Raw genomic sequence first — 24,599 nt, forward strand, 5'->3', positions numbered from 1 at the left:
TTCAATATAAAAAACACCCAAAAAAAAAAAAAAAAAAAAAAAAAAAAAAGAAAATCATTCTTATTTACAGTATTACAGTCACAAAGCGACTATGTATGTATAAGCATTCACTGTTTCAAAACAGTTTCATGATAAAAAGAAAACAAATAAAACATTACATACCTTAATATGTAATGATTTATAAAACACAATTTTGTAAAAATGATAGTTAACAAATAAAATGTTGAATGCTGCCAACAGAACTGTATGGTGATTTTTAAGAAAGGCTTTTTATAAATCTATCAAACATTGTATTCTAGAAACTTGTGTTATTAATAGTTTGGTTGTTAAAAATGTTCAGCCAAATGAATGTAAGAAAACTTAAAATTGTTGGCTTTTGCCTACCGTACCAAGATCAGCCTTAAGATCTGTTGGCAGACTTAACTTTCTTGATCCTTTAACTGAAACAACAGAAAAAGGAAAAAGGCAGTTGTTAATTACATAAAATTAAGAGGAATGTGGGGTAACAGTATGTTTAGTCTAATTATTAAAATTATGATGAAAATTACATTTAGTAGCATGTATGGAATCAGAAATATTGTTTGAATGTTGCCGTTTTGTGTTAAATATTTAATATACAGAAAGAAACATAAAAATTGTTCTTATAATAAATAATTAAGCATATCTTTACATATTTTATTTCACATGATGTGTGAGAAGTAATTTCTGATTTAAATGAGAAGGAACAAAAATTAATTTCAGATAAATCTAATTGGTAAAGAGAGATTGCGGCAAATATATAAGGTCATATCACAACTGACAATGAAAAAGGTAAAAATTGATCAATCTTGTCAACATGTTTTCTGAAATAGAAGACAATTTTATTATATATGATATAGTCAAGGAAACTTTACTATGCCTATGACAGATAAAATGATGACATCAATATTGAATTCTATGATATTGAATTAAGTAGTAAGAAAATCTTTCAAATAAAACTAAACTTAAAGATACCTATAAAAATCAAATTATCTAGAAAATGTTTATAAATCAAGAAAAATCATGTAATTTACTAAAAAGCTTCTCTCTGATTATATATCTGTTAATAAAAATTTTATATTGGGTACCTCATAAAATATTTAACTGGAACACATGTTATAATAGAAAGAAACACCTTAAGGGAAATTTTTCTGTCAATTAATACTTTGTTAAATTTCAAATTCACTACCAATTAATTTATACATCTTAATGAGTGATTTTCTTTACAACTAGGAGAGTAATTTTTTTTAAAAAAATGGAGGATAATATAGCCAAAAGAATGCACAATTTACACTTAGGAAACATCTCACAATTTTCTAAATTGTTACTACCTAGTTATATAACTGGAAAAATCTATTCATCAACGTTCAACTTAATCTTCCTATCTGTCAAATAACATTATTGATATGAACTCTGCTATTTCTTTTGAATATGTTTTATAACAGATTTTCATGAACCTAAATATACTTTTCATGTGTTATAATATACTACTTTGTCCTTGATTTTATTTCAACTATTTAAAAATTTAAACTCCATTCTTGATTCAAAAGTCATACCAAACCAGGCACAAGGATTTGGCTCACAGGTTAGAGTTTGCTGACCACAATTTGCTATGCTGAACCACTTACAAAAGAAGATATAAGTATTATCACTATAATAAAATAATAGCAGCTGGAAGTTGTCTTTATGAGAAAACATTAAAAATGATTTTCTTATGATAAATAGGAATTCAAGTCAGATTTTAATAATTTGGGTGTATTATTAGCAGCACAAACAAAAAACTATAATTTATATAGAAATATTGAAAACTAAATAAAGATTTGCAATAATTTTGCTTCAGGAAAATAAAGTAATAAAGTATATTTTATAAATTGATTCATAATGTATATGGACTGGGGTGGGGTGTTTATTACTTTAAAATAATCTTTCTTTAAATTTTTTAGTAAGAACTAATTCATGATAATGTAAGGGCTTTTGTCTTATAGTTTATTTTTTAATTGTCTCTGTCTTATTTTTTCTTTTTCTTTTAAAAAGACTTATTTTATTTAACTTTATATATTTAAATTTGATCAGAGAGGGACAGAGTTAGAGAGAGAGAGATGGAAAGTATTTAGAAAGCAAGCTGTCAAGTCTGGTCACCAAACTGTGGTCGGTCATGTGGGAGTCCAACATTCTTAACCACCATGCCACCTGTCAGCTCATCTATCTCATTTTTAAATACGATCGTCAATACATCTGTTTAGTATTAATTACCTTTAAAATGGATTACAAATATTCTTACAAAAAGATGGGAAATTTCCTGCCTAGTATCAATAAGCCCAGATTCATATAGCAAGATAAAGACAGTACCAGGTGTCTTCCCAGTTCCCCCTAGTCCTTCTGATGAAAAATTCACCTCCACATTCTAGCATCTAACTTACTGTGGCTCTCAAATCTGCTCCTCTTTTTGGATTCCCCACCTGATCCCCAGTTTACCAATATCTTTTTGGTTTACTGTGGACTACTTCATACTTGAAAACTAGGACCATCCTCAAAGACCTTTCCTCAGTTGAATAACTGAGGGAGGAAAAGGCAGTGACTAGATGGTGGATTAATTATGGAATTTTTTCATAACAATGTTAATAATAAACCTCTGTTATTTATGCACAGAATGACCCTCTTCCTGAGCTATCCAACTAACAATTTCCTACTTGTCCTTCAAGACACTTCAAAAACTTCTTTCTAAAGTAGCCCAAAATTTAAGGCTGCATTTGGTACTTTTCTCTAAACTTCCACAGCACCAGTGCATATCTCCTTTATAATGCTTAACACATTTTATTACACTTGACTTTTTCACTCTCACTCTATTATCCACTACAATTCTGAAACGTTGTGTTCTTCAAAGACAGGGGCTGTATTCTCAATATGTTCTAGAGTACTGGCAATGAGTAGGTATACAAGTGTTTGCTAAATGAATGCCAAACAGAAAGTACGGATGAAGTGTTACTCTAAAGAGGGCTAAGCATATTGAGGAAGTATGTTCAAGTGTTAGAGAATATAATACATAATTACATTTGAGGAATTTGGGATGGACGATATATAAGGCAAGAAAGAGTAAGAGTCCTAGAAAAATATATAATGAAGATAGACTACTTATTAACCTTTATAGTGTGCCCAGGGAAATGTAGCTCTCTCTATAAGACTTTTACCCAGGACTTTTTCATAAGGACTTCCCAAGATAACTCTTTGATTTTACTGCTGTCTAAGCTAAAAAGCACATGCACCACTTTCACTTCATATTGTTAGCCAAAAAGGATAAAATGGAAATAGAAACTTCTTACTACTCATTGGTTTAGAACACTAAGTAATGAGAGCTGAAGAACCCAGCTGAAAGAAATCTTAGGGCCATCTAGTTCAATATCCTGTGTAATCCATATAGTTCTCTTACAATATTCGTGATAGTTTACCTTTTTGAATAGTTCCATGATAGGAACTTTGAAAGGCATAAAAACAATTTTCAATTTTGAGTTGCTGTAATTGTTATAAAATTTCTTTCTATTGGAACTTGAAATTACTTTCCTTTACCATTTACCATTTTGTCTCAGTTCTAACTTCTGCAACAAGGAAGAGTAACTGATTCTTGCTCTAATTCCCCAGAACTTAAGGCACCTGATGACACTTAGTTATCATTAACAGAAATCTCAGGTTAGCAGAAATTTTTATTTAAAGTGATATACATAATACTGATGTCAAGAGGTTGGTAGATCACATTTTGAGAAACAGTGTCTTAAGATTTCATGACTATTGGGACCAGGAGATGGCATAATGGTTGCATTGCTTGACTCCCACATAGCCGACTGTGGTTCAAGTCCTGGACCTGGCACCTTAAAACTCACATTGGGCACATGTGCATGCATGCTCAAAACTCAGAGAGGAGATTGGAAGAGAAGGGATTGTGGCGGTGTTATCCCCAGGTGGTGATTTCTCGCTTTCTGTCTGTCTCTTCAGTGCGTGTATATGCCCTACAGCAAAAACCTCTCTAAAAAAAAAAATTCATGAATATTAAGCTAGCCTATAAAACTTTTACCCAGGACTCTTTCATAAGGACTTCCCAAGATAACTCAGAATTTCCATAACAAGAGAAACCATATTGTCCTTATTTGTTTACTTAGATATAAAATGGGCATAAACATCAATGCAGATAAAGAAATAAATAGATACAGATTATCATATTGCTGGGATTTTTAAGATGATTATTATATTTTTATGTTAAGTTTTTTGTCATTTTGAGTAATTAAGTATTTTTCATCTTATCTATCTTTAATCTTCCATTTTCTTCTCTCTTTTATTTAAATCTTCCAGAGAGCATGTGTACTTGCTGCAAAGAGAAGTAGAGGGAAAGTAAGAAAGCACCCTCCATGGGAGATAATTTTGTCACAATTCTTTCTCTTCCATATTTCCCCCCTTTTGAAATTTTGGGCAAGCATGCACATGTGCCCAGCATGTTTTTCAAGTCTGGAACTCAAACTGCACTTGGCCATGTGGGATTTAGCTGCCCCAAGCAACCAGCTGGCCCTGATCTTCTGTTTTCTAATGAGGAATAGTAGGTGGTAGTTACAAGAATAGTAGTGCTCTATTAGAGAAGGTTAGATGCCTATTCTCCACACAGACCTTTTATTTTCTTCTTTTTTTTTTTTTTTTGGAGAGGTTTTTGCTATAGGGCGCGTGCGCTTGCCAGACAGACAGAGAGAGACAGAGAGACAGAAAGCGAGAAATAACCCCCCCAGAGGGGATGGCCACGCCGCAATCCCTTCTCCTCCATTCTCCTCTCGGGATCTTGGGCATGCATGCACACGCACCAGGCGTTGAGTTTAAGCCACTGGGTCCGGGATGTGAACCGTGGTCTACTACGTGGGAGTCCAGCGACATAGCCATTACACTAACTGCTGGTCCCTTATTTTCTTCAAGATAAGATATTTGATGAAGTGAAGTTCAGTTTAATCCAGGTGAACTGGATTAAAATCATGACTCAACCTTTCAACCTGTACTAATAGGTACTTGGCTTCAGAAAGACTTATGTTTACATTCCTTTGTAAAATGGGGAAAAGTCATGATGCATTTTTGCATAGAAAAGTATACCATGACTTTTCTTTTTTACTATTAAAGTCTTTATTATGTAATATACATTCATATCTCAAGGAATTAACATTCATGAAGGAAAATTAAGGAACATTTTGAGTCACAGAAAATGTTGATCATAGAGATGTACATCCAGTCAACATCATAACTATTTGTTTTTCTTGTTTTTAGGTTTGCGTACTTGCTGGGGACTGACAGAGAGAGAGAGGTAAGTGAGAAACCCCCCCTTGGAGGGAAGGCCATGCCACAATACCTTCTCCCTGACTCTTCTCTGGGATTTTGGGTACGCACACATGTACCCGGCATGATTTTCAAGCCCCTGGGTCTGGAACTCGAACTGTGGTCAGCCATGTGGGAATCCAGTGTCCCAACTACCACACCATCTTCTGGTCCCCATTATAACAATTGCTGGCCTCTATATGAAAGAAAAATATTTATCACGTATCAACCTGCCCACAATAATTGTAAGTATAACAGAGATGGCAATTTTAGAAATGGAGTTTATATCAGATGTTTTCATTTAAGAGCTCCAAGTTATTTTAGTTCATGCAATAGCAAAACAACTGTTTGGTGTTTAGAAAGGGGTAGTGCTTAGTGTGATAAGTTATTTGTCTCCAAGTGAAAAGAACCTCAGCCTTAAAACTAAACCAGTTTCTTGCTGAATTAATTTTTCTTGTTTAAATTAATTTTTCACATGTTATTGATTCACAAAACATCTTAATTAATCTAAATACTATCAATAGCAAGTGCAGCTGTTATATACAAATCTGTGAACACATGTCTGACTTTAGGCATAAAACTCAGTAAGTAGAATGAACATACTATAAAGTAGACCTAGCTATAGCTATATAGCTTACTGTGGTCATTAAATAGATATTTAATTATTTTTTTACATATTTTCTTGAAAATACATAAAAATAAAGCAGTTTTAACTTTAATAAAACAAAATTTTAAAATGTTAAGAATAATTTGCTTAAGACTTAAAGCCAGGAAAAAGTTTAGGATTCTGTTCAAATAGGTAGATATTAAAAGTTCAAAAATCAGATGGGACCAGCAGTGTTTGTAATGGCTATGTCGCTGAACTCCCATGTAGTCGACCGTGGTTCGAGTCCTAGACCCGGTAGCTTAAAATCACGCTGGGCGCGTGTGTGTGCATGCCCAAGATCCCGAGAGGAGAATGGAGGAGAAGGGATTGCGGCGTGGCCATCCCCCCTGGGGGGGCGATTTCTCGCTTTCTATCTCTCTGTCTCTCTCTGTCTGTCTGGAGAGCGCATGTGCCCTATAAGCAAAAACCTCTTCAAAAAAAAAAAAAAAGTCAAAAACCAGATATAGACAGAGTTAAAATCTAGTAGAGTGCACTGTAATTTTCTTCTGAAGCTTTGTTTTCTCTTTCCATTCCCCCTTTTATTAAAGAGAGGCATAAACTAACTTATTTGCAAATAAATAAATAAATTTAGTCTCAATTTGGTCTGTCATTTCCACAAAGCCCCACAAGAATAATAATTGATTTAACCAATATTTTCAATTTCTGATACAAGGCAACAGATATTATTGAACTTGTGCAAATAACCATTCTATCACAAAGTAAGGATACTTCCAAATATATTCCAATTCCAGAGGAGTCAGGAAGGGAAAAATATTTATGCTTCAATTTCAAAAAAAAAATTAACTAACTTCTGAACCTATCAACAGCTTGAAAGAAGAAAAAAAAATCCTTAAATCTGGAAAATGAAGCATCCTTAGAGAAGATCTTGGGTTGATTCTATTTGGGGTCCTTTGTATTTCTTTTTATTTTTTATTTTTTTATTTTTATTTTTTCGAGAGGTTTTTCACTATAGGGTGCGTGCACTCACCAGACAGACAGAGAGAAACATAGAGACAGAAAGCGAGAAATCACCACCCAGGGGGGATGGTCATGCCGCAATCCTTTCTCCTCCATTCTCCTCTCGGGATCTGGGGCACACATGCACACGTGCCCGGCGTGAGTTTTAAGCCACCGGTTCTGGGATGTGAACCACAGTTGACTACGTGGGAGTCCAGCGACATAGCCATTACGCTAACTGCTGGTTCCCAGGGGTCCTTTGTATTTCTTAGAGCTGTATATTTGAATACCTCTCTAGGTTTTGAAAGTTTTCTTCAAGGATTTCATGGAATAGATTATCAATGCCACGTCATGACTTTTTCCATGATCCAATAGTTTCTTCATCACAAGATCTTGTCAGGATTAATGAAAAGAGTTCATGTAAAGCACTTGGCATGTTGTGTGATATGTGGAAAGCATGCGTTGTTAACTACTATTTTCATTATTGAACTTAACTGCTAAGAAAATATTGTCATTTTACAGTATTCTATATCTAAAATTTGTCTGGTCAATGTGTTCTACTTGAAACCTAGTGGCTAGGATTAAACAAAGCATACTTGATAATGCCCCCTATTGTATACAGTAGTGCTACTTCTATGCTCTGCATAATATTAATAGCATTCCTTAAGTTTCTACCATCTTTTTAAGAGTGACATCACATACTTGATTCATAATGGACTTATTTTTTATAAAAATATCCTAAGTCACATTGTGCATCCTCATATAGAATGGCCTCTTCAATCCTTCACACCTGGAAAAACTGCCGGTTTAGCCTCATGAAGCTAATGCAGCAAATTGTATCACAGGTTATCCAGCTTGGGTCAGAGAACATTACCACAGCAAGTGTTAGAATTATAACATTTTGATTTCTTATGACCCTGGTCCTTTTAGATTTGGGGAAAATTGTAAAGAAATTCTTGTTACTTGAATATTTTATAGTATAAAGTTTTAACATAAAAATATTTTAATTTAATTTAATTTTGTTTTATTCTATATAAATTATATTTTGATTAATCTAACTTTTTTTTTTTTTTTTTTGCTATAGTGTGTGTGCTTTTGCTGGAGAGAGCTAGACAGAGACAGAGTGGGAGGCAAAGTGAGAAAAAAGCCCCCAAGAGGAAGGGCTACAATGCAATCCCTTCTCCTCCATTCTCTTCTTGGGATTTTAAGCATGCACACACATGCACCTGGCATGTTTTTCAAATAGCTAAGTCTAGGACTTGAACCACGGAGTTGGCCATGTAGGATATGGCACCTTAACTACCATGCCACCTGCTGGTCTCTTGATTAATCTAACATCTAAAAAAGAAAATGCCAGAGAAAACATCCCCAAAGATAAGATTAATCACTTACCTAATCAGATATATCAACTTCTGACTTACCTAGAAATTGTTAAGGAGGGTACCATGAGAGACCAGAGATGATGCAAATGAGTGAACAGATTGGCTGATGGTGAAATACATATTAATGTTTATAAATTCAAGCCTACAAATCAGATAGATTTATAAACCTTTGTGAAACTAATCATCTCTACTTCTGGACTTTTGCCTTCCAAATTTAGGTTCACTTGTAGTAATGAAGTGCAGTCATACTGATGGCTTACAACAATAAGCAAAATGAACCCGTCTGCTCAACCCTGAATGTGAACAAAACTTGAGGCTTTACAACACAGTTTTACTTAAGGGGCTCATGTGTCTTGATTGTGTAATGTTCTTCAATCACTTGTATACTCATATATGCTCTCTTGCTAACTACTCGTTCAATTCAAAGTCAGAGGATAGTGAAGCCTGATTCAACAGAGGAATGTGGAACTGGCTTCCAATAAGTTTCAGTAATATTGTTGGTTTCACATATGAATCAGTTTTGGGAACAGATTAAACCCTGAGTCAAAGTCTGAATGTACATATTACTTTAATGGGAAATAGCATAAAGAGATAGAAGTTTCTAATTCAAAGCTTCTTAATAGTTGTTTCTTGATTTGAAACAACTGGATTTACTTCTTGATTCCCAGTGAAGAAATTCTACTTTTTTACAAACTACAACTAATACTTTTCAGCCTATAATAGTCAAATGGACGAAGTTTAATTTCTTTAGATCACAGGTGTTCAGCATTCCTTTTAAATAATTACTATTATATATTTTTAAGCAACAATGTTCTGGACATTAACACAGAACTGAGGTTAAAAATCTTTAGTAATACAATCTCATTTCTTTAGAAGATATAATTTGTGTGGCCTAGATAATTTCTCTAAAATAAGTAAAACTTACATTAAATTAAAAATTGTCTGGATTAAAATGCTTGTAAATTTTATTTACCCATGAATTTATTGTATTTACTGATTAATGAACTGACCAGTTGGAATACAGTAATGAATTTCATTTGACTCTATCTTCCCTAAGCTCAAAAACTAAGACAAAAAGCACCTAGTATGCATATAGGTAATGTTAAAACAAAAGAAAACCACAAGCATTTTAGGGTCACCATGCCATAGTGGATCCCTGAAAGGCCTACATGCCTCTAATTTTGTTGCCATTTTCCCTTTTTAATTTTTTTCAGAAGTGGCTAAAGACATAGCTGGATGAAGAGGTATTTTTATCAGAATTTTCCCCCGCAAAAAAATGTTTAATGTCATGAATCTACCTCTACCTTAAAATATGTATTATATTTCTATTTAGACAATGTTAACGAATAAATATTAATGTCATATACTTGTTCAATGATTATTAAAAACTTTATTTCTGTTTAACTTCTATCTTGAAGTATGAATTTTCAGAGATCTAGGTTTTTCAAATCTCTTTTTAAAAAATATAGTAGAAAGCCAACTAATTAGGGGTCAAATAATTTGGACCAAATAATCAGAGGACATTGAAGTCTGACCATTTAGGTTCAAACTATGCTATTACTAGCTAGATAAACTTGGTCAAAAAAAATCTACAGAATTTTCTTCTTACATATAATACTTCCATTTAAACAAATGAGAACAATATAAATCTTTCTTTTCTTTCTTTTTTTTTTGGAGAGGTTTTTGCTATAGGGTGCATGTGCTCACCAGAAAGACAGAGAGACAGAGTGATAGAAAGTGAGAAATCACCCCCCTCCCCCCACAGGGGGATGGCCATGCCACAGTCCTTTCTCCTCCATTCTCCTCTTGTGATCTTGGGCATGCACGCACACGTGTCCAGCGTGAGTTTAAGCCACTGGGTCCGTGACTCAACCACGGTCACCTACATGGGAGTCCAGTGACATATATAGGTAATGTTAAAACAAAAGAAAACCACAAGCATTTTAGGGTCACCATGCCATAGTGGATCCCTGAAAGGCCTACATGCCTCTAATTTTGTTGCCATTTTCCCTTTTTAATTTTTTTCAGAAGTGGCTAAAGACATAGCTGGATGAAGAGGTATTTTTATCAGAATTTTCCCCCGCAAAAAAATGTTTAATGTCATGAATCTACCTCTACCTTAAAATATGTATTATATTTCTATTTAGACAATGTTAACGAATAAATATTAATGTCATATACTTGTTCAATGATTATTAAAAACTTTATTTCTGTTTAACTTCTATCTTGAAGTATGAATTTTCAGAGATCTAGGTTTTTCAAATCTCTTTTTAAAAAATATAGTAGAAAGCCAACTAATTAGGGGTCAAATAATTTGGACCAAATAATCAGAGGACATTGAAGTCTGACCATTTAGGTTCAAACTATGCTATTACTAGCTAGATAAACTTGGTCAAAAAAAATCTACAGAATTTTCTTCTTACATATAATACTTCCATTTAAACAAATGAGAACAATATAAATCTTTCTTTTCTTTCTTTTTTTTTTGGAGAGGTTTTTGCTATAGGGTGCATGTGCTCACCAGAAAGACAGAGAGACAGAGTGATAGAAAGTGAGAAATCACCCCCCTCCCCCCACAGGGGGATGGCCATGCCACAGTCCTTTCTCCTCCATTCTCCTCTTGTGATCTTGGGCATGCACGCACACGTGTCCAGCGTGAGTTTAAGCCACTGGGTCCGTGACTCAACCACGGTCACCTACATGGGAGTCCAGTGACATAGCCATTACACTAACTGCTGGTCCCATGAGAACAATATAAATCTTAATGGGTTCTTGTAAAGATTAAAGAAGGTAGCACTGTGTAAAAACGAGTCATTTAAATTACTATATAAATGTTGATTTCAATTTTTAGCACACAAGACTTAATAAATTCAAAATGTGGTGATAACATTGTTGATTTTATAAATAATTAAAAATTAAAATCATTTTCAAAATCAGTTTTTCCTGGAACTTATGTAGTATACTATTAAAATTTTTCTGATGTTTGTATAAAATTTATTTCCTAAGTTCTTTTGAATTTTTTTGTTAAAACATTGTCTCTTTAGAACTCCGTTATTTCTCACTTGCTCAAATGTCATAATTTTAATTGCGATTTAAAAATTATCATATAGCTTTTTTCATTTAATTAATGAACATCAAAGATAAACCACAGACCTTCTAACCAAATACAACCAAATTAGAATTCTACCTCTACCAACTTAAATACTCTGTGTTTTAGTTTTTTCATCAGAAAAAGGCATTTCCCAGGGGTTGCTATATCACATAAGAAAAAGAAACTACTGTTTGTAGTAAATAACAATTTTCTTTATTTTCCTTGGCTACTGATTTTATTTGGGGTCTAGAACATTTAGTAACTCATAGTTCTTAAAAGTTCAAATCTGGCCATAACTATTTTGCAATGAATACTTAATTTAAGGATACTGTATGACTTGTGTTTGAATCTGTCTTGGTCCTTATGAATAGCAAAATTTAGATTAAAGGACCTTCCTTTCTGCTTACTATTTTTGAGCAATAACATTGCTCCTTTAGGGTAGCTCTTGGTGCATTTTTTATGATAATTATGGTTATTTATCATTACAGAAAATATTTCTTCATATTTTTATTATGAAGAATTATGGAGAAATTTTACAGAATTTCCCATTTCTTAGCTCCAAAGTTTTTTCTGAATTCTCTATTGACTCCTATTTTATCCCTATTTTCTAAGAAACCTAATGACAGTATTCAGGTTTAGAGGAGAAAAATAAGCAACACTATCAAAATTCGACAGAACATTTCAAAACCTGTCACAGAGGCCTTAGGAATTTCTACTTTATATTTCATGATGTCAGTACTTCTGGTCCTAACTATTGCTTCAGGGAAATGTATCTTCATCCACCATAAAGTATCAGTGTTTCCAGCACAGCAAATGAGGATAGTTTTGAGACAAATTGTGAAATCTAGAAAACTGTGGAGATATGAATGACTTGTTAATAAAAGAGATTTTCACTTTCACCTGGCAAGCAATGTACTTGATTTCTCGTCTCACAGCTGGATTTCATTCCTATAAAAGCCCCTGCTGCCTCAGGAATTCTGGTAGCAAGTCCTAAAGGGAATATGAAACTATTTGGCATATAATTAGTTAGCCCAAGTGAAACAAGAATTTTCACCTTAAAGATGAATTGCATACAAATATTTGGAATAGTTTCTATTTTGTGCCTTTGTCTAAAGATAGGTACTGTCCCAACAGAGACTAATGGGAGAGAAGAAGACAGGTTCTTGGAGGATAAAGTGTGATTTGGAGCAAACCAAATTAACTAGAAACAGTATTTAGTCTACCTATAAGACCTATCTTTAACCCAGTCAGAGAATAACAGAGTTGGATATTCTTTTGTTAGTATTTTGTGATACTAAAGTCTATGATATTGTAATAATGATATCTTTATTAAAGATCATTATTTCTATCATCCTAGCCTTCGCTTGAACTTGGAAGCATAAAAAGTCTATTGTAGATTGTGGACAGTGAGAATTATGAGGGTAGGTATAGGTAACAACAATGTCAGGACCTGATGCTTGCCTAGAAAAAGATGTTTATTTGAGCAATGTATAGAAAAAAGGCATGCATTTAAGTAGGATGTATTTGAAAAAAAAATGCACACCTTTTAGGAAGATACAACCCTATATTTTAAGGCTTGGTGAGTTTTCAACTCTGTCCAAAAAAAGGAGGCTATTTTCCTTAGGGAATTTTATTGCTGTGCCAGGTAAGTGGAACTAGGGCTGAATGTTAGCCATAGAGTCTCCCTCTTGGGAGGTGAATACACAAATTGCACAACCTTATCTGGCTAGTGAAATGAAAATTGCATAATGCAAAAAGTATTAGTGATTTGTATAATTATTAGTTTAATATTTTTTCTGTACATAGACTGCAAGGCTCATTTGCAATGAAGTGTTTACTTTATCAGTCTACCCTCAGTGGATAGCATAATGTTTAGTTGAAGAAATTGGAAGTTATTTGTTAAATAGTAGAACAAATGAATAAATAATATGAAAAAAATTGTCCTATTCTGAGTCAGTGGGTGGTGTAGTACTTAAGGTGCTGGATTCCCACATGGCAGACTTTGGCCTGAGTCCAGGACCTGGCAGCTTGAAAATCACACCAGATGTTGGGACCAGCAGATGGCGTAATAGCTATGTCACTGGACTCCCACGTAATCGACTACAGTTCGAGTCCCAGATCTGGTGGCTTAAACTCACGCCGGGTGCATGTGCGTGCATGCTCAAGATTCTGAGAGAAGAATGGAGGAGAAGGGATTGTGACATGGCCATCCACCCCAGGGGGGTGATTTCTCTCTCTCTCTCTCTCTCTCTCTCTGTCTTTCTGGTGAGCACATGCACCCTATAGCAAAACCTTTCAAAAAAAAAAAAATAATCATGACAAATGTGTGTGCTTGCATGCCCAAAATTTTGAGAGAATGCAGGAGAAGGTACGGCAGCATGGTCATCCCCTCTGTGGGGGGATTTCTCATTTTTACTCTCTCTTCCTCTCTCTGACACACCCTATAGAAAACAAACAAACAAAACACTACAACAACAACAACAAACCAACATTTTTTTTAGAAGTTGAGAACATCAGAAACCTAACTGTCTCAATGGTTTCTTTTAGTCTTAATCCTTGCTCTGTTCTCTTTCATTACCCTCAAGGAAATATTTAATAGCCTGAACCTTCACTGTGTTACTTGTAGTTCATTAGGGTAAAAGGAAATTTGAGACAACACAGAAAATGAGTTAAAAATGATTTCAGGCTCCTGGCTTCCCTGATTCTTTACCTCCCTTGTTCCGAGACATTTGTATCAATTTTTTAAAAATCTGTTTTTAACAGATTAAGGAGTTAAGAGTCTAAGATCCTAAAATATCAATAGGGGAGGTAACTATTGAAAAATATTTAAAATTCTTTCTTGGGTCAATGGTTCTCCAGTGGTCCAAAGGCCAAAAGTCCTACCAATAACTGGGAACTTGCTTGAAATGCAAAATCTCTAGCCTTTTCTCCCGACCTACTGAATTAGAATCTCTGGCAGTTAGAAATCTGTGGCTTAACAAACTCCAACTGATTCAAATACAGGCTTAAGTCTGACTTCAGTATACAAAAGAAAGATAAAAGGAGGAAGTTAAGAATAGTACTGGCTCTTAAATACTATGCATACGTGTTTAATGAGGCACACTAGACCCAGATAGAAACATGACAGTTGTCATTAGTAAGGTTTCATGAACTATTTCTGAGTGTATAAATCAAAGAGACTATTATTATGGGATGTGGCTCCTTTCTTTAATTTCTCAAAAGTTAGACTGTATTACAAATATTCTAGTTTCCCTTCATTACATGTATTGATTTTGTCATTAAGTTATCTAAATATTTTAATTACTTACATTTTTGTTTTTGCTGTTTATTTTTAGGTTTTTGCCATAGGACATGTGTGCTCACCAGAGAGACAGAGAAAGAGAGAGAGATGGAGAGAGAGAAAGTGAGAAATCACCCCCTTGGGGGGGGGAATGGCCATGCTGCAATCTCTTCTCCATTCTCCTCTCAGGATGGGGGCAAGCACACACATGCACCAAGCATGATTTTCAAACTGTTGGGTCCAGTACTTGAACTGCAATTGGCTATGTGGAAGCTCAAAATCTTAAATACTATACCACCTGCTGGCCACAATTGTTTATATTCTTTTTTTTTTTCTGCCTCTAGAGACAGTAAGTTTTATGAGTTTTGTAAACTTTGTTAAAAATCTAAAATCTGCTTTTTTTCTAGTTTTCTAAGATTGATCTAAAAAGTTTGAACTTATACTAACTATACTTTTCCTAATAATCTAGATTGGATGCAGCAATTTTTTAAAATAGCAAGAGATTGAAGAGTATAGTTTTAAGTATAAGTTTTGTGATCATATTTTGGATAGAGTGTTGGGCACATTCTCTTTTGTGGGCTTAAAAACACCCACAAACATAACACAATTAACTATTGCTTTACTTGTTGGAAAATCAGTGGAATTAGCAAATATTATTTCTAACATACTCAAGTAAAATATAGTAAATTCTAATGGCAATTTCCCAAGAAATATAAATTTCACATATTTTAGCTGATATAATAGTTAATACTTACAAAGCTGTTACAATAAAAAAGAAAACCTCATTTCTCCAGTAAGATGATTTGTAATTTAAAGATATAAATAAAGAAGAGTTGGAGCTGAGTCTGTGGCACAGCAATAATATGCTGCTCAAGAGAAGCCATATCCCACATGGTGACTTTGGTTTGAATTTCTGGCTGGGTCAGCTTTAAACATGCCAAGCTTGTATGGTTGAGTGCATAGGATCCAGCTGACTGGAGGACTAGAATAAGAGGATCACAACTTGACAAGATCCTATGGAAGTGACTTCTCTCTCTCTCTTTCTCTTTCATGCACATGTTCTATCATGAATAAAGAATTAGAAGAATGGGACCTTTACAAGATGGAGAATTGGAAGAGAAGGGATTGCAGTGTGGCTATGTCCCATTGTGGGTTGCTTTCTTCCTCCTCCCTCCACCCTGCCACACACACACTCTGTCTCTCTCTGGTGAATGTATATGCTTTGGGCAATTAAAAGAAAAAAGAAAAGTGGGATCTGTCAATAACCCACTATTAAGTAAGCTATTAGAGTGATAAATGAATCTTTTCAATGTCCATCATTTATGTCCATTTATATATAAATCAAGGAGACTGTTATTTGGAGGGCATAGCTGCTTTCCTTAATTTCTCAAATATTAGACTGTAGTACAAATATTATAGTTTCCCTTCATTACATGTATTGATTTTGTTGATACAGTATGTATATAAATATTTAATTGTTTAGTTTTTTATTCTTTTCTACCCCTAGAGATAAGTTAGTTCTGCTACAATTAGTAGATTCTTTCTAAAAATTATATGAAAACACAGAAGACCTAAAATAGAAATTTTGAAAAATGAACCACAAAATTGGAGAACTTTCATCAGATAGCAATACTATAAAGCTATAGCAATTAAATAGTATTATTTGGGGTAAATGAAAGATAAGCATGACAAAGGAGCAGAATAGAAAGTCAATCAACATACAATACACAATAAAGTGTACTAATTTGAGACAAAAGTTCCACTTTGTTGCAGTGGAAGAAATACCATGAAAAGTCTTTAAAAAATAAAGGAAAATGTGTATTACAAAAGGGCTATGTGGGGTCAGCAGGTGGCATTGTGGTTAAGGCACTGGATTCCCACATGGCCAACTTTGGTTAGAGTCCCAGGCTCAGAGACTTGAAAATCATGCTGGGTGCATGTGTGTGTACGTCCCAAATCCTGAGAGGAGAATGGAGAAGACAGAATTGCAAAGTGGCATCCCTTGCGTGTGTATGCGTGTGTGTGTGTGTGGGGGGGGGCACTCTCTTTGTCTCTCTCTGGTGAGTGCATAAGCCCTATGGAAAAAAATCTAAAAAATAATAAAGAAAAAGCTATGCATGGATTTCAAATTTGTTTTGCACCAAATAAGCTGGTACTTTAATTAGAGTTTTCCACCAACTTTTGAAATCACGTCCAGATTTTCCCATAATCAATTGGATACTCAATTTGTATAAATGTACCTGCCTCCTTCCCTATATCGTACACAGAATAAGTTCCAAATGGAATTTTTAACTCAAATATAAAAGGTAAACAATAAGGCTTCTAAAAAATAATATAAAGGCAACAGTAGATTTCATAACGTTTACATCGCTGGACTCCCATGTAGTTGATTATAGTTCAAGTCCTGGACCCAGTGACTTAAAACTCATGCTAGGTGCATGTGTGCATGACCAAAATTCCAAGAGGAGAATGAAGGAGAAGGGATTATGGCATGGCCATCCTCCCTGGGAGGGAGGGGGTGATTTCTCGCTTTCTGTCTCTTTGTCTTTCTTGGTCTCTGGTGAGTGTATGTGCCCTACAGCAGAACTCTCTCTTTAAAAAAAATATTAAAAAACTTCATCTTCTTGGAGGGAGCATAGATTTTCCTTAAAACACACAAAGCACTAGTAATATGATAAAAGTAAGTTATTGGTAAGTTGAATTACATCAGCATTAAGAACTTCTTTGTATTAGAAGACCACCTTTAGGACAGAAAAAGGCAACCAGAGAATGGGAAAAGGCATTTTGCACAAAGATATCTAGTGAGATTTCTATCCAACACACACGCATGCACACAAGTGCACAAATATACACACATATAAACGGAATTCCTATGAATAAAAAATTGATGTGAAAAAGATGGCAACACAATAAAAAAGACTCACATATCTTATAAAAGAGGATAATAAAATAGACAACTTAAAAATGCATCAAAATCATTAAACATCAGAGATACACAATCAAATTTAATTCCACAATGAGATATTACTACATGCGCTTCAGAATGATGAAAACTGAAGCAAACAAACAAACAAAAACCTCTAATTGAACATTGACAGGCATGTGGAACAAACAGAACTTTCATATACTGTTATGGAAATGATACTGTTAAGCCACTTTACAAAACCCATTGGTAGCATTTACTAAAGCTGAATGTATGCATCCCCTATGACCCCAAAATTCCACTCCCAGATACATATACAACATAAGTGAGTTTTCTATTAAAAGTGTATGAGATTAGTCATATTAGCTTTCCACATAAATAGCCCCACACTGAAAACCACCTAAATGTTCGGCAACAATAACCTGCATAAACAAATTGAGGCATATTAATGTAATAAAAATCATCCACCTAAATGAATATCTTATACATAATGTTGAACAAAATAAGCAAGAAATAAAAAATGTAATACTATATGATTCCATTCATATGAGAGTCCCACAAGTTTAATTAATGATGATAAAATCCACATGACTAGTACTATAAGGTGATAAAGTTCAGAATAATAGGCTCCTTTTCAGGTAGGAGACGATGAGGGAATCATCTGGGGTTCTAGTAATATTTTACATCTTTTTTTTTTTTTTTTGAGAGGTTTTCACTATAGGGCGCGCTCGCCAGACAGACAGAGACATAGAGACAGAAAGCGAGAAATCACCCCCCAGGGGGGTTGGTCATGCCGCAATCCCTTCTCCTCCATTCTCCTCTCAGGATCTTGGGCACGCACGCACACGTGCCCGGCATGAGATTTAAGCCCCCAGGTCCGAGACGCGAACCGCGGTCGACTACGTGGGAGTCCAGCAACATAGCCATTACGCTAACTGCTGGTTCCCAATATTTTACATCTTTATAGAGGTATGGATTACATTGTGTATTCATTTGTAAAAACTAATATAGCTGAACCCTTAAGATTTATGCACTTTGAAGTTTGTATATTACACCTCAATAAAAAAAAAGACCTAAAAAAAGAGTATATGAAATATACTAAGGTACATGAAAATATTTTAAAGGAAGTTTTATCTTATAGTAAACAAGATGGAATCTAGGTGACAAAACATAATAGAAAACAAACAAGCATGATTAATGGTAAAGATTGTATTTTAAAATGTGGAAATACTTTTTGAATATCTACATATTAAATAAAATAGCACGGATATTCTTGAAAAAATACAAAGGCAGATATAAGGAAAAAGACAGAGACCAGTTAGCATAATGGCTATGTCGCTAGACTCCCACGTAGTCAACCACGGTTCGAGTCCTGAACCAAGTGGCTTAAACTCACTCTGGGCACGTGTGCGTGCATGCCCAAGATCCCAAGAGGAGAATGGAGGAGAAGGGATTGCGGCGTGGCCATCTCCCCTGGGAGGTGATTTCTCGCTTTCTATCTCTCTGTCTCTCTCTGTCTGGCGAGTGCACGCACCCTATAGCAAAAAAAACCTCTCCAAAAAAAGAAAGGAAAAAAAAAAAGACAGCATATTACGAATGCAATATTTTAATTCACCTATTCTCTATCCTTGACAGGTACAGGTTAAATAATCAAAATGTAAGTAAGAATATAAAAGACGTAAAATGACATGGTAGCAAATACAGTTACTTAATGCTATGCATTTACCTTAAATAATTCTAGGATCAAAGACGTAAGCAAATTGCCTACTACACAGAAAATAATGCACAGAAAAGAATTCATTAGAATGAATTCGAAGGGAAATTTAGCATTAAATACATCAACATGTAATTAATCAATAAGTATAAGTGAATACATATGACAAAAAGTTGAAAAGGAAAAAATAAAATAAGTCAAAGGAAAGTAGACGAAGTAATTAAAAAAATAGAAATTAGCAAGTTAAAAACAAAAAAAGTAAAACCTATTGTTTGAAGCTAAGTAAAAAAAAAAAAATAGCCCAATTAAAGAAAAATAGAATATCAACTTTTGCATGTGTTTGTAAAATTTCCATAAAAACATGTTTCTTTACAGAGGAAGTACAAAAATATAAAATGAGAAAATATAAGAGTAACTTATTTCATAGGAGAAATAATAGCATTTAAACTGTTGGAAATAAAGACAAGACTTAAAAGAAAAGATCAATGTATGATTGCAGAAAATTATTCAAGAGAAGAGATTTCACAAAAAAGTTAAAATTTAAATTGATAAAAATATTCTATCTTATATCAGAAAGTGATAATCTCTGAAATTTATGAAGAGCTCCTACAAATTGATATGAGAACAACCCACCCAATTGGAAATAGACAAACTCAGGCCAGCAGTGGCAAGGTGTGTAAAGCAAATGGATTCTATATTGCTGGTTGTGTGGTTTGAGTCCTGGACCCAGTGTTTGAAAAAAAAAAAAAACACCTATGACAATAGTGACATATAATTTTTATCTATTAGACTTAAAAAAATAAAAATAAATTGATAACCAATTTTGCATATTATTGCTAGGATAGGCAACTATTTTAAAACCTTAAAGCAATTTGAGAGTTTCTGTAAAAATTAGACAGATATATACTCTTTGATCCAGCAACTCCAGTTTTAGGAATATATTTATGTGTATTTATAAACAAACATGCACACACACACACACACACACACACATACACACACATTTAAAATGAGGTTTACCAAGGTAGTCATGACAGCATTTTTTTGTAATGGTAGAAGATTGGAAACAAACTAAATGTCTTTGACAGATGAACTCATTAAATATATTACCATGTATGCATAAACTCAGTATCACACAACTATAAGAAAGAATAAGGAAGTGTTTTATGTAATGCAATAGAAGATGGATTGTGAAGTGAAACAAGCATGATACAGTAAAATGCACAAAAAAGGAAACAAAAAAGAATACATGTCTTTTTGGCTTGTTTAGAAATAAAAATTGGTTGGAAGAATAAATAAGAAACTAGTAATAATGCTTATTTTTCAGGAGAATGGAAACAATTTATGGGGAAATGATGAGATTATACAATTTCTTTTTGATGTTTGAACCATATAGTGAATTGCTAAATTAGGATTATGAGTGAAAACTTGAAGTCAGGTTAAGTTACATAAATTTGGCAAATGATATTAAATTATATTTTATATTGGAGATTTCTAACTATGAGAAATATGATCAAGTCATAGTTTAAGGAGATTAATTTTTCAACTTGACATACAAATTGAATTAAGAAAGGGAAAGACAGAAAGCAGAGACACTTGCTAGAATATTTCTGTGATACTATAGATATGGGGGTAATAAGTATCTAAATTAATATGGTGCCAATAAAAATGCAAAGGTTCAGATAAATGTATGTAAGGCAATCTTTAAAATAAAAGCAATAAAATAAAGATGTAAAAGATATGATTAAAAGAAAAATGTATACAGGATACGATAAGATTCTTTGTAGCTTAGACTCCTGAAGAATAAGGACAGGGACCAGTAGTTAGTGTAATGGCTATGTCGCTGGACTCTCATGTAGTCAACCGGGGTTCGAGTCCCAGATCTGGTGGCTTAAACTCGTGCCGGGCGCGTGTGCATGCGTGCCCAAGATCCCAAGAGGAGAATGGAGGAGAAGGGATTGCAGCGTGGCCATCCCCCCTGAGGGGTGATTTCTCGCTTTCTGTCTGTCTCCCTCTGTCTGGAGAGTGCACACGCCCTATAGCAAAAACCTCTCCCCCCTAAAAAAAAAACCCCCCAAAAAAAAAAAAAAAAAAAAAAAAAAAGAAAGAAAGAAAGAAAGAAAGAAAGAAGGTTGTAGAAACAAGAGTAAAATCCAAAATTAAACAGACCATTATTTTTTTCTCTCTCTCTTGGCTAGAGGGCATGCACAATCACCAGAGAAAAATGGAGAGACAGAAGAAGAGGGAGAGGGGAAAGCATCATCCATGGGCATGTTCGTACCACAGTCCCTTCTCCTTCATCTTTCTCTCCTTTTGGGATTTTGGTGCACACATACATGTGCTCAGTATGTTGGTCAAGCTGCCAAGTCTGGGATTTGAACTACCCAAATGGCCACTTAATATCCAGTTGTATTAACCACCAGGCCATGGAGCAAGCCCTACACAGACTCTTTTCTGCATTACCATCAGCTGTCCAGTATACTAGGTCATGTTTTATAGGCAAGTTAGTTTAGCAACCCACAAAAATCTTCACATACAGGTAAGGAAAAGTACGAAAAGAATTATGTTAAAACAATGTAAGTTTGGGAATGGTAAGAATATTTAAAATTAAAATATTATATGATCACAACAGAAATTAAAAAGATTCCTTGCTCTGCCCTTGGGCAGCGAAGAAAAAAATAAAACATTTTATATCCCCCAATGAAAAAGAGACTTTCTGGAAAATACAGTACTCAATAATTATGATCCAATTTAATTCATAGAAGAACTAACAACTTTTTTTAGAGCATTTTTTGCTATAGAGTGTGTGGGCTCACCAGAGAGACAGAGAGACAGAAAGTGAGAAATCGACTCCCAGAGGGGTGGCCATGCTGCACTCCCTTCCCCATTCTCCTGTAGGGATTTTGGACATTCATGCACATGCATCCTGTGTGAGTTTCAAGCTACGGGTCTGGGACTTGAGCCGTAGACAGCCATATTAGAGGAGTCTAGTGACATAACTATTAAGTCAACTGCTGATCCCAGAACTAACAATTTTTTTTTTTTTTTGAGAGAGAGGGTTTTTTTTTGCTATAGGGCGTGTGCGCTCACCAGAAAGACAGAGAGAGACAGAGAGACAGAAAGCGAGAAATCACCCTCCCCGAGGGGGGATGGCCACACTGCAATCCCTTCTCCTCCATTCTCCTCTCGGGATTGTGGGCACGCACGCACACTCGCCCAGCGTGAGTTTAAGCCACTGGGTCCGGGACTCAAACCGCGGTCAACTACGTGGGAGTCCAGCGACATAGCCATTACGCTAACTGCTGGTCCCCAGAACTAACGACTTGAATAAATTGAAGAAATGTTGCAATTTGAAGCTAATTTCTTAAGGTCCTAGCTCATTACTTTATAAAGGCATTATTAAATTTTTATAACTTTGTATAAAGTTCAAATAAAAATGATGTAAATAGAAATTATAATTTTTTGATAAGCTGTTAAAACAGCTTTATATTTCAGTATTAAGGAGATATATGATATAATTGTTGCTTAAATTTACAATAGAAGGTTGCACAGTGGTTAAGGCTCTGAACTACCACATGGTCAACTGCAGTTTGAATCCCAGACAAGCAGCTTGAAACTCACACTGGTGCATGTAAATGCATGCCCAAAATCCTAAGAGAAGGTAGAGAAGAGACTGTGGCATGGCCATCCCCTCTGGGGGCGGGGGTGATTTCTCACTTTCTGTATCTCTGTCTCTTGTCTCTCCGATCACTGTACATACTCTACAGCAAAAAAGTCTCTCACAAAATTTACACATTATTATATACTCATTTTTTAAAAAAACAAGAATAAGTAGATAAACATTTTTTTTTTTTAAAGTGAACCACTCAGGGGCCAGCAGTTAGCATAATGACTATGTCGCTGGACTCTCATGTAGTCAACAGCTGTTCGAGTCCTGGACCCGATGGCTTAAACTCATGCTGGGCAGGTGTGCATGCATGCCCAAGATCCCGAGAGGAGAACGGAGGAGAAGGGATTGAGGTGTGACTATCCCCCCTGAGGGTGATTTCTCGCTTTCTGTCTCTCTCTGTCTTTCTGGTGAGCACATGCACCCTATAGCAAAAACCTCTCCAAAAAAAAGAAGAAAAAAAAAAAAGTGAACCACTCATAATCCCACTATCCAAAGATCACTACTTACAAAAAATTTAACATATTTTAAAGACATCCCTAAAAATCATTATCTATCCTTGCATTTTTATATATATATATAATTTTTTTTTTTTTTGGTGTTTGCCAGAGGGTGTGTGCACTTGCAGGAGAGAGAAGGAAGAGATAGTGAGAGGAAAGTGAGAAATCAAACTCTGGGGGTGGGGTGGGGGATGGCCACACTGCAATCCCTTTCCTTCCATTCTCCTCTTGGGATTTTGGGCACACAAACAGAAATGCCTAGCATGAGTTTCAAGCCACTGGGTCCCAGACTCGAACCATGGTTGGCCATGTGGGAGTCCAGCACTGCAACCACCACACCACCTACTGGCCCTTACATTGATGTTTTACTTCACACTGTATTGTATTATCACTTTTCATTCTTTGTCAGTGAATACACATCTTTCCAATCTGTGGTCCAGAGGAATTGTATTGTTTGCCCCTGTACCTATAGTATATCTTTCCCTCTAATTCAGCTCTACCCATAAGTTTCTGTATAGTACTACCAATTTCTAGTTGATACTTATTTGACAGTATTAATGTATCTTAAAATAATAGTCCTTTAAAATGTCTTAAAAATATTGCACTTATACCTCAGATATTAACTTTATTTTGGGCCAAAAATAGTGTCAAAGACATTTATTTTTGATTCTTGCAACCAAATTTATGGTTAAATTTCAAAAACTAGATATCTAATTGCCAACATTACAAATTCATGTTATAGGAGTTATTAAAATAAAGCAATAGATTACTGCAGTGAACATTACCAGAAGCCTGAGAAATGCCACTCATGTTTACCTGTAGTAGGAGACTTGCAGCGCTCAAGTTCCAGGGGAACTGGACTGTCATTTAGCTCTGTTAAACCTGAAAATACAAGTATAAAAAATGAAATACATTTTGCTGGTAATTTTATGGTAATCATTATTTCTTGATTCTTAGAAGTTTTAAAAGGATTCCCCCCACCCCCGTGAAAACTACTTTTCCATGCCTATGTTGTGCTAATTATTCTGAAAAGTTGATTAAACAAGTGATACAGAAAAAAATAAGCAATAACTTTGATTGACAT

At 34.7% G+C, this 24,599-nt stretch overlaps 1 protein-coding gene across 2 annotated transcripts in view; it reads right to left on the bottom strand.

The window, feature by feature from the left end:
• Positions 1 to 24,599, bottom strand: part of STXBP5L (syntaxin binding protein 5L) — a 376,137-nt gene that overhangs the window by 94,946 nt on the left and 256,592 nt on the right. For both annotated transcript variants that reach the window (XM_006146699.2, XM_006146698.2), the window contains one exon: positions 24,332 to 24,397. In XM_006146699.2, coding sequence (XP_006146761.1) covers positions 24,332 to 24,397 — 66 coding nt within the window. The remainder of the gene's footprint in view (positions 1 to 24,331; positions 24,398 to 24,599) is intronic.

Source organism: Tupaia chinensis, unplaced genomic scaffold (assembly GCF_000334495.1).
Source record: "Tupaia chinensis unplaced genomic scaffold, TupChi_1.0 Scaffold000185_1, whole genome shotgun sequence".
In the NCBI taxonomy this organism is placed as follows: domain Eukaryota; kingdom Metazoa; phylum Chordata; class Mammalia; order Scandentia; family Tupaiidae; genus Tupaia; species Tupaia belangeri.